Genomic DNA, 10,529 nt, shown 5'->3' on the forward strand with positions numbered 1-10,529 from the left:
ATCGTGCCCTGAACCACTGAACGAACGCCGCGGGGGCTCGCTGCGGATTGCAACTCGCACGCTCCGCCTGCTGAGCTGACCCTGACAGAGCGCCGGGGTTCTTGTGGTAACGCTGTCCCTGTCTTCTATTTCTTTCTCCATCTCTCTTTTCCCCTCTCTGCTCTCTTTTCCATCCCACTTCGGTAGGACACTTACCCTTCTTTATGAAGAAACGGTTCTCAGATATAATATTGTCGCATTTGTACTTTATTTTTGTCGGAGAAGTCTGTCAAGACGACTCCTCCCTGACTCCCTCTTTTACACTGGGACAGAACACTTCCCCATACACTCTGGGATAAGCTGTTCCATATATCCCATCGAAAGCCTCCAACAGGCTCACCTGACAGCAGCCACTGCACTGCTGAACACTCATCAGCTTTCTCAGACCAGGACCCAGTGCCCACATCCCATAAATTTATGGACAGCTGATGGAAGAGCTCAGGATCGTGACACCAAACAGTCTGTACAACCAGCCTGCTGCCCACAGCTCCTGGAATCCCAGAGCACTCTATTCCTTTCCCCATGATACAAATAACTTGGGAAGATCTCTCTCGCTAACACTGCTCTCAAGGCTTGGAGAAACAATTTCCAAGACCACTGCTTCAGCCGGGAATTGCTCTGCTCACCAATTCAGCCCCAAAGGTGCCCATGGCTGAGCCCCCTCAGCCCCTGTGGCACAGTTACCTCTTTCCTCTCCACATCAGCCTGGATCTTGGCCTGTGTGACAGCGGCCTCGCGGAAGGAGGAGCTGGCCTGCTTGGCCTGCTCAATCAGAGTCTTCAGCTGCTGTGCTGTGCTGAGCAGGGAATTGACCATCTCCTCCAGGTAGAGCCAGCTCCGCTGCTCCGTCACCTCCAGCCCGTTCACCACCGACGGCGACATGGCTTTGGTGGGCGTCGTGGGGGGCACCGCCAGGGCAGGCAGAGAGGTCAACACTGGACATCAGGAACAAAAGAGAATATACAGACAGTCAGGGCATTTCATTTCCATAAAGGGGGGGTGGGGGGGAGTTGGGTTTTGGTTTTTTTCTGTGTTGTTTGGTTTCTTTCTTAAAACATCGTTTGCAAAATTTCCAATCCAGGAAAGTTTTTGCTAAACAGATCATTCCTTCTGCAACATCAAGTGCAGGTCTGTGCAGAACAAGCCCATGGGCACTCTCAAACCACAGGACAAGAACGCCTCCTCCTGACCTGGATGCTCTGGGAACAGTTAACACCTCCCAGCACTATTGTGGAGAAGCACCATGATGCCACTGTGAAAGTGGCATTCCCAGGAACTCCTCCACCACTGCCAACAACATTTCCTTCAGCCATGGCTAGGTAAGGTTAGAGTAAGTCACTCAGTGACCCAATACTTTACAGAAACATCCTGATGTTCCTTCCCAGATGTCAGTTCTCATGTTGCGAACCACAAAACTCAGGCACTGATCCACATCTGTGCTTCCTGAATTCTGACCTTTACATAACCCTGGCCAGACACTGGACTTAACCCCAAACAGTCACCAATACCTCCAAGTGAGCGTATTCCAAACATGCACTTCCCAAAACCATGGGTTGGGAAGCCCTTTAATAACCCAGCAGTTGCTGTGTCACTGAAGCAGCTACTTTTCATATTAGATGTGCATGTACACTGGGAGATCAAGCTATGAGGAAATTAAATGCAGACCCAGGAACTCTACCATACACAGTGTCAGCTCAGCTTAGGTAACATTCCGGGAAGAAATGTTATCTGGCTTTACTTTTCCAAAATGCAATAAATACCATCTGCCATAAAACTCAGTCCAAGACATTCACATCTACCAACACTGACCTCGACATTCCTCACTGAATTCTTTACCAGAAAAAAGAAGGTACTACCAGGCTCAGGGCTGTGCAGACTTCTTACCTCAAAATGTCCTTAATTAAAACAGTAATTTTAATGAATTTGCACACAAGTGGCGTGGAACTATTTGCACTTAGATATGAGTATGAGATAAACCGGTCTTTTTTATCAGTGTCTGTTTGCACAAGAGCCTTTCCCACTCTCCATTTCCAGCACAATATTTATCCCTGCATGCCATTTGATAACATATCAAACAGGAATTACTTCCGATTCCTCATTTTGGCACAAGCACCTCAGGCAAGCGAAAGTATTCACCGGTGAAAAAATAATCAATGTTTAATTAGTAACATCAAGATCTGACTAAGTCTTAACACAAGAAGATCTGACTCTGGAGACCAGGAACATCCTGTGCTGGTCCAAATAAATAAATAAATAAATAAAGGTCATACAGAGGGGATTGAAAACTGACACCAAACCTGCCCAAAAGTACCTCCAGCATGCACCACTGGAGTCATAAAGCCATGTGAGGATGTCTAGAAAAGCTTCTATGACATGATTTTAAAGGGGTTCATTCTCCTCAGACCAAACACTAAATAAATGTTCAGCCACAGAGCCCAAAGAGGACAAAAGCCTGGAAGCAAGAACTTTAGGGAAGGCAGGGAATGCAAGATGACTCACGATGCAGAATCACAGCAGCTGCCTCCGGCAGAACCAACAAATCAAAGTTCCCAATAAAGAGTGACAAACTTCCCACAGAGTGGAAACCTGCTTGTCCAAATCTTAGTAACTGTAAAACTGACAAGCAAAATAGAGCAAAGTTTAATTTTCTGCCCTAATCTGCCCTTTGCTGAGAAAGATGTGAAGAAATTCAAGCACAGTGAGAGCAAACATACCGATTTTTGGATGAGATGTTGGCAGTGCAGCCTCAGGGAAAGGTGAGATCTGGCAGTTGTCCTGGTAACTGGGATAGTGAGGCTCTGGATGAGACACTCGGCAAGGCTGCTGGACGTTGGTGTCCTGAACTGCAGGAGAACAAGGGCCATGGGAATCACTAACACACCTGGCAGGTGGTTCTTATGCTGCTTTCACCCCCATTTCTTTACATTTTATACAAGTTCCTCACTCTGTGGTAATTCCCAAGGGTTGGAAATGCGAAACAGCAGCATGATCTCTCACAGTCAGCAAGCAAGGAAGCCTGGTTCTGGCTCCACCATGCTCTGCTTTCACATTTAGAGCCACAGGTTCCTTGGTTCCCTCCCACACATTGAAATATCCACGATCATATCCACGATCATCACAGGGCTCCAAACTCCGGTTCTCGGAGCAGGATCATTCCCCCAGGAGAGCTCACAACCCAAAGCATGACTCAGATTGAGAGAACTGAAATGTATGTCATGCATTTATATTTTGTTTGATTTTTTCTGGCATTTTTCACTCAGTTTCAACCCTCACCTAGTATGGGATTTTTTTTTTTTTTGGTAGTATTTTAGGTTAAATGAGGAGTAAAGAAAAATAAATTACAGAGATGAACATAAATCCCAGGAACTCAGCAGAGGTGAACACTAGCAGCTGCCACACCTGGGCAAAGTTTCTCCTTTGGTGCAACTGCTAGGATTTCAAGCTGCTGAAATGACTCCACAGGAAGGACAGTGCCTTACGGAGTGGCTCCCTTGAGAAATAAATCCTTTGTGTTGCATTCAAAATGTTCCTTCCTACAGCAGTGGGCATCCAACCCTCTTTTCCTCCTCCCCATGGCTGTCTGGGAGACGCCTCAGCTCTTACCAGCGGCTCCAGTGAAAACATCCCCCTGTGCCGGGCTCTCCGAGATGATGGCCGTGGCCTCCACGGTGGACGCCCGGTCGAAGGTCAGTGCCCCGGAGGTTGTGATCTGTCCAGAGGGAGTCACGGTGACTGAAAACATTAAAGCACTTTCATAATTAACACTCAGCATGGAGGACACACCCGTCCAGCTGTTCATATCCCTGTGCTGCACCATCCAAGCTCAGGGTACTCACAGACCACCAGCCTGGGATAACCCAGTTTGGATCACGCCTGTGACCAGTGCGGTTGGAAACAGGAATAAAAGCCCCAAAGGGCTTCTGAAGGCTCTACTGTCCTTCCAAGGCTCTGGGGGCACGAGGCCAAAACGTTAATTTACAACCTAACACCTCCCAAATCACCACCTTTTCAGTTATTTTACGAACCATAACTTAGCACCTCCCATAAAGGTTCAGTGAGGCCACACACCCCAACAATTTCTGGCTGCTTTATGACAATTTTAGCAAAAATGATTGTTGCTACTTAAATCAACATAACAACCTGTGGACTACTGCTAATTCCATGACATTCCAGAACAATTTTAGCCGTTTATCTACACAAAGTGATAGAATGTGCTTGGCCAATGCAAGGAACAGGGCACAAAATCCTTCTGGATAATTACACCTCAGTGGCTTCAGAATGTTTAAAACCCTTTTTAGAGAGGATTATTTAACCGGCACCATTAATTGGTGATGGGCTGATTCTGTGGCACACAAAAATTAAATTTTAAAATACGGTAGCTACAAATTCCTGGGCTGGTGAAATATGTGGCCACCAAAACAAGAAGTTCCCTCTCCCAGTGCCAGCATGAGAGAACGAGCAGCCTCACAGCACCTCACAGAACAAACCAATACAGATTAAACCTATCTGGGGCCTAAAAAACCCAAAGCCACGAAACAACTCTGCAGAATCCTTGCGTGTTTCTCCTCCTACTGCTGCTGATGATCTAATCTTACGGGTTTTGTTATTTTTTTACATTTCTGTTGCTTCCTCCTCAACTCACTTTGTACTTTTACTGTCCAAATGATGCCAGTGTGCCGAGAGCAGGAGGACACATGGATGTGACGGGGGATGTGTGAGCTGGATCAGCTTGCAAATTAATTCCTGTTCTCACACAGATGGTTTGCCAATCAAACCAGTAAGTAACAAAGTGCGTGCTGAATGTTGGAGAGGGATGTGCAGATCAAAGCATCACCTTCTGCCTCCTTCATTAACAACTTTCAGGCTGGGGGTTTCGTTCCAGCTGCTTCCAGATGTTTTTTCTACGTATTGCAAGGAATAGCAAAAACCTTGCTCCAGTTTCTAAGGGACACAAAGAAGCTCAGGGGATGGAATGGGGATTTCTGCAGAGCAGAGAAGGGCCAGCCTTCCCCAAAATCTAATTCCAGCAGGAAATTTCCCAATTGTTATTTGTGAAAAATCTACCTGAAATCCACTATGGATCCAGGCCAGGACTCTGTAGTTCTCCCCCCACTGAGAGCTGGTACAGGGGGCAATATAATCATAGACTATAACCATACAATCCTGGAATGCTTGGGCTTCAAAGGGACCTTAAGGTCATCTCTTTCCACCACCCTGCCATGGGCAGGGGCATCTTCTACTAAGCCAGGTTGCTCCAAGCCCCGTCCATCCTGGCCTTGAACACTTCCAGGCATAGGACATAATCCAAACCTCTCTCAGCACAAAATATGAAACCTACTGTTCACTGCACAAGCATGTCATGATGCTTAAGCCTGAGTTTCCTGGAAGTCTAGAGCTGCACTTTTTCCCATTCAACTTGTGTCCAGATGTGGCAACACTGCTACTTTCTGTAAAATAGGAAGTGACACTGAGCCAATAAAACCATCCAATGAAAAAAATGTGACCAAAAAAAGGACATTTTTCTCAGTTGGACAGTTCCAAGGAGCCACTAACAGACATAAAACACCTAGTGGGGCAACTCTCCAAAGAAAGGGAGCAATTTTTACCAGGAGAAAAGAACCTACACGTAGTTGCAGCAGTGGCTGGAAGCAGAGTGATGTTTTTGGAGCAATTCTTCTTCACTGGAGTTGCAGGTATTTCATTTTCTTTTTTCCGCCTTTTATATGGCACAAAGAGTCGTATAGGGCCGCTCTGGGCAGAACAACACCGGAAAGAAAATGAAAAGAAAAAAGGAGAAGGCATTAGCTGAGGCACCTCTTTGAAGACTTTGGGTTTACTCTCATCTTTCCAGGAACAGCAGCACGGATCCCCATGGATGATGTGTGGTTTGCAACAATTGACCAAAACACCTGAAAGTTTTCCAAACAAAAAGAACTTTGAAAAAAAAAAAAAGTTAAACCCGGCTCCCTCCATTTGAAGAGGCACAAATTCAACCTCTTCCCACTATTATTTAAGGAGTAGAACTGGGCAGATAATCAGCTGCTGGCCAAAATGGTGGAAAGAAAAGAGAAAAGGAGGGAGGAGAAGAGAGGAAGAAGTTCCAGGCTAGGAAACAAGCACATGAGTCAGTTCTTAGCAGAAAAGAAAGGCAAAGCACCAGCTCAAGCTAAAGTCTTCTGCTTTCAGGACTTAAACCTCACTTTTGAAACAAAAAAACCAAACCCCAAATCAACTAAGCAGTTTTAATATGATAATATTGATCTGTCATAAGATTATGATGTTACTTCTTTACAAAAATATTTTTCCAAATCAAAACATTGTGAAATTTGAGTGAAAAATCACAAATAGCATTGACATCCCCAAAAGGCATTTTGCATAGATATATTAATTAGGAGAAAGAAAATAAGAAAAAAGCAGTATGATCCAGTTTTACTGAGGCTGTTCTGCAATAATGCCAGCAGTTCCTTATCTCCTTTCTCCGTGGGGCAGAGACACTCACGTGTCAGGGCACTCAATTCCCAGGACACCCATTACCTGCTCGCCCAAGGGCTGCGGCAGCTTGACTGGTTAGTTTTTCCAACAAAAATAATTAGTTCCTAAAGTAATGGATGTAAAGCCCCCCACTCACCAGTGTCATGTCATCACAGCAAGCGGCACAAGTACACGAGGCAGCGTGGGGATTTAAAATCCCATCCTGGAATCAGAAGTGACCAGTTCAGCATGAGAGTCACCAAAATCACCCAGAGCACACCTTGATCCTGCTAAAAAATGTGGATGGCTCCCATAGTGGTACCCATTCCCTCCTGGATGCTGTACAGTAACAGAGAGGCCAGTTCACCACACCAGAGCAATGGGGTGAGAGGGTCAGAGGAGAGCAAAGGAAAACCAAACCTTTTCCACACCCAAATGCCAGGAAATATGAATTTGAAACTTGATTTCTGCCCAAACAGAAACTGTCAGCCTAGTGGCAATGCCAAGTTCTCCAGGAGACTCAAATAAAGGACCCAAATAATGGATGGTGAAAGTGAAGAATATGTGTCAGGCAAACACACGGAAGGAGATCAGGTTACTGAATTACAGTATCATGGGTGAGAGCTCAGTTCCTGTGGCATAGCTCAAGGCTGGGCTTCACCCTGCAGAAACTCTTTCCAGTATAAGCAGGATTCCCAGTGTGCTATTTGAGACACACTGAAAACAATTCCCCTACGTCACTGACTCTCAACCAAAGCGAGCGCTGCTCCTGTGCCATCAGCACCTGGCGCCAGCTGCCCCTTCCTGCAGAAAGGAGGGAGCAAACTTAACCTTACGTGGATAAGGCACTGCAGGGGCCGCCCGGCATAGCGGATGCTCCTCTTCCAGTCCTTGCTGCTGGCTCGCCCCGCCATGGCTTCAAACTCCGTGGGGCTGTACCAGTTGTCCCCTTGCTTAATGCACCTGCCACGGCCTCCTGAAGTAAAGCACCACAACACGCTGTTAGCCCTGGTTAAGGATAATTTTGCCACTTCCCTGAAGAAGAAAATATGGAAATTGCTGGACAAAATAGCAGTTAATCTGTGAGAACCACCAAATCTGCCCATTGGCTGCTTCCCATTGCTCTGAGATAACTATGTCCATTTATTATCGTGACTGTGACAACGACTGGGCATGGTCAGAGCTCCAACTCTGGGCCTCAAAAGGCTATAAAAATTACTCCTCCACATGAAAGAGAAGTCTTTATTGGATAAACACCACAAATTTAAGTCTTTCCTCAATTTGCACTTAAATTTCTGATCTTTTTTGTGTTGAAGAAAACTTTCTGTCCATGAAGCAAGCACTGCACTGGGCAGCCAAGCTGGCTGGCAATTTCTGCTGCTGCTTCCCCAGCTTCCCCACAGGGATAAAAGACAAGAGGAGGAGCTCAGGAGCCCTGTGAAGAGACAAACTCTCTATTCGCATTCCAGCAGGGATTCTTCAGAGCTTTGCAGAAACACAAGTCTACTCATGAGACAAAAATTAAGAGGAGTTGGCCTGTTGCTGAGGAGACACACTGCATGGCAGCCTGGATATTTGCAGGCTTAAGAAAAAGTTAAAAAGCCTCTGAAGAAAAAGCAAAACAAAAGGAAACAATAATATCAAAAGGAACTGGGCTGGCTTGGAAATTCTCTTGGCTTTTTTCCTCTCATGATCAGCCCTTAAGAGTAGCCTGATTAAAAGAAGAGTACAGAAGGAGCTGTGCCACTCCTCAGCCTGGGTGGCAGTTACCTGAGCCGAGCCTGTTCTTGTACAGAATGCCACTGATATTCCGACACCGCACCGGGAGCTCGTTCTCATACACAGACGGGTCCCAGTTGTACTTGGTTCCGCTTTTCCCCTGGACGGCTGTCAAAGGGGTAGGAGGAGACTGTGGTCCTTGGAGAAAAGAGAAAAGAAAGGTGACAGCAACCAAAAGGCAGAGTGGCTGTTCCATCCCATGCTCGGCTGGGTGATATGCCAAGGGGTTGACTGGAGCAGATGGAACCCCCCCTGCCACAACGGAGCAGCCTGAACGATCCGAGAAGGGCTGGTAATTAAGCAAAGAGGACCTGAGGAAACAGGCTCTAATAGGGAATTCATGCTGAGATTGTGACCTGATCCTTACACCACCTGTAAGCCACGGCGTAAGGAGCTGGCTGGAGATTCTCCTTCCCAGAGCACATCCTGTGGGCAGTTTTAGACCACTGAAGGTTTGCTGTGCCATCTTGTGGGCAGCAAGGAAACTGCCAGGCAGCCCTGAACAAAACCTCACCGATAGAGACACTGAAGTATCAGCCAGTGACCTGAATGGACATGAAAATGTGCTCCAGGAGCCTTGGAAAGAACACGTGCAGAACTGGGACACTCGGATTTTTATTACCCATGTTAAAATGATTCGTGTGCCCTTGGGGGTGGGATGGGTGTAAAAAGCCCAGTAGCAAGGCAAGGTTTTTCAAGCAGCTTCTTTGCCAGGATTAGGGCAAAGAATGAGGAAATTAAACACATTTCTGACAGGAAAAAATTTTAAAAAATAATAAGCATTCTTGTACTCCCAAGAAAAACACAAAATACTGTGTGAAGACTTGGTATCTTAAAGGTCTTTTCCAATCTGAACAACTTTATGGTTTTAAGAGAGGGCAAACTATCGTTATAATATTATGCACATATTTTTAGATTCTAGAAAGACAATTAGGGGGGAGAAGAACCCATCCCTCTGGGAGAGTGACCCACCACAAGCAGACTGTCTTATACCTGGTGTGAGAGGTGCCGAAGGCCCCTTGATCCCGGTGGTTTCGACGATGCTGCCATCCGTGTGCACCACTATCAGAGTGGCTTTTTCAGGGTTCAAGCTGTCACCAATTTGGAGGGCTGTTCTCCCAGACTACAGAAGAAATAAAGAGTTTAAATTGATTAAAATACTTCAACACAAATAGATTTCAATAACCCACAGAAACCCAAAGTTCCAATCAGTATGGCAGTTATTAGGTCAATTTTTGAGTGTTCGGACAAGCAAACTCAAAGATTTCATGTTCCAGGCCATCAGTTCTGTTACAAAATGAGTACGCGGGGGTGGAAAGGTGAAAAAGCTAAGAATAAAACCCCTGTATGTCCCCCAGCTAATGAGTTTGTGGCTTAAAGCCTGGATGTTACAATGAAAACAAGTCTTCGACCTTACTACAGCTTTTCATTTACCTGAGAAACTTTGTCAAGGCCCTCAAATGAAAGGACGGACTTACCAACACATGTCCTGAAATTGAAGCTGCATTGGCCACAGATGTGGTGAAAACATTGTCTGCAGAGGCCCCCACGTTGGCTACTGTCACTGTGGTGACTTCTGGAATGTAAAACAGGGTTAATTTAATGTTCTACTGCATGCAGAGAGCCTGATGAACAGCTGAACAACAACAAAAAAGTTCCTTCTTTCTTCCTACTCGAAATTAATTTTATTTTTCATGGCACCTTTGTTATGAACACAATCATTCTAATTTTTATTCATCTCTGAGTTCAACAGGCTTTAACCTCCTTGAAACCAGGGCAGTCACTATCAGCATGTGATGAACTAAGGGAAAAATAAGTATTGCACCTATACTAGGGATACTCCGAGCTGCGGTGCTTTTATTTAAACAGGGGCGACGGGCAAACATCAGGATAAATGGAACAACTGACTGCCTCTGTCACGTATTAATTCCAATGGTGCCATGACCTGTGCGCTCCGTCCAGTTAAGAACTGCCCAAATTTACAGTCCAGCGTTTCTGTGGTGTTCAGCGCTCGGACTGGCTCGAACCTCTGGGTTTTCACGTGGGGTGAGGGTGAAAGAATAACTCCGGAGACACCCGGGCGGGCGCCGGGCTCTCTGGGCTCTGCGGCACCGCAGTTGGGCTGCACCACCCTGCGTGACCCGGGCCACGGGGCCGTGTGGCTCAGGTGCACGGGGCGGCTCCCGCCCTTTACTGTGTGTCAAGGGGCGGAGTGTGGGATTCGGTGAGGGGGTGGGAGC

At 46.3% G+C, this 10,529-nt stretch overlaps 1 protein-coding gene across 6 annotated transcripts in view; it reads right to left on the reverse strand.

The window, feature by feature from the left end:
* DEAF1 (DEAF1, transcription factor) overlaps nt 1-10,529 on the reverse strand; it is an 81,955-nt gene that overhangs the window by 8,390 nt on the left and 63,036 nt on the right. For all 6 annotated transcript variants that reach the window (XR_001860686.1, XR_001860685.1, XM_017730469.1 and 3 more), the window contains 9 exons: nt 9,768-9,865; nt 9,283-9,412; nt 8,281-8,427; nt 7,347-7,486; nt 6,668-6,733; nt 5,664-5,790; nt 3,643-3,771; nt 2,754-2,882; nt 724-974 (listed from right to left, as the gene is read on the reverse strand). Coding sequence is in view for 4 of the 6 variants with exons in the window: in XM_017730469.1 (XP_017585958.1) it covers nt 724-974; nt 2,754-2,882; nt 3,643-3,771; nt 5,664-5,790; nt 6,668-6,733; nt 7,347-7,424 (780 nt within the window). In the remaining 2 variants the exon portion in view is untranslated. The remainder of the gene's footprint in view (nt 1-723; nt 975-2,753; nt 2,883-3,642; nt 3,772-5,663; nt 5,791-6,667; nt 6,734-7,346; nt 7,487-8,280; nt 8,428-9,282; nt 9,413-9,767; nt 9,866-10,529) is intronic.

The sequence above is a fragment of the Corvus brachyrhynchos genome, unplaced genomic scaffold (genome assembly GCF_000691975.1).
Source record: "Corvus brachyrhynchos isolate BGI_N302 unplaced genomic scaffold, ASM69197v1 scaffold323, whole genome shotgun sequence".
NCBI lineage: Eukaryota > Metazoa > Chordata > Aves > Passeriformes > Corvidae > Corvus > Corvus brachyrhynchos.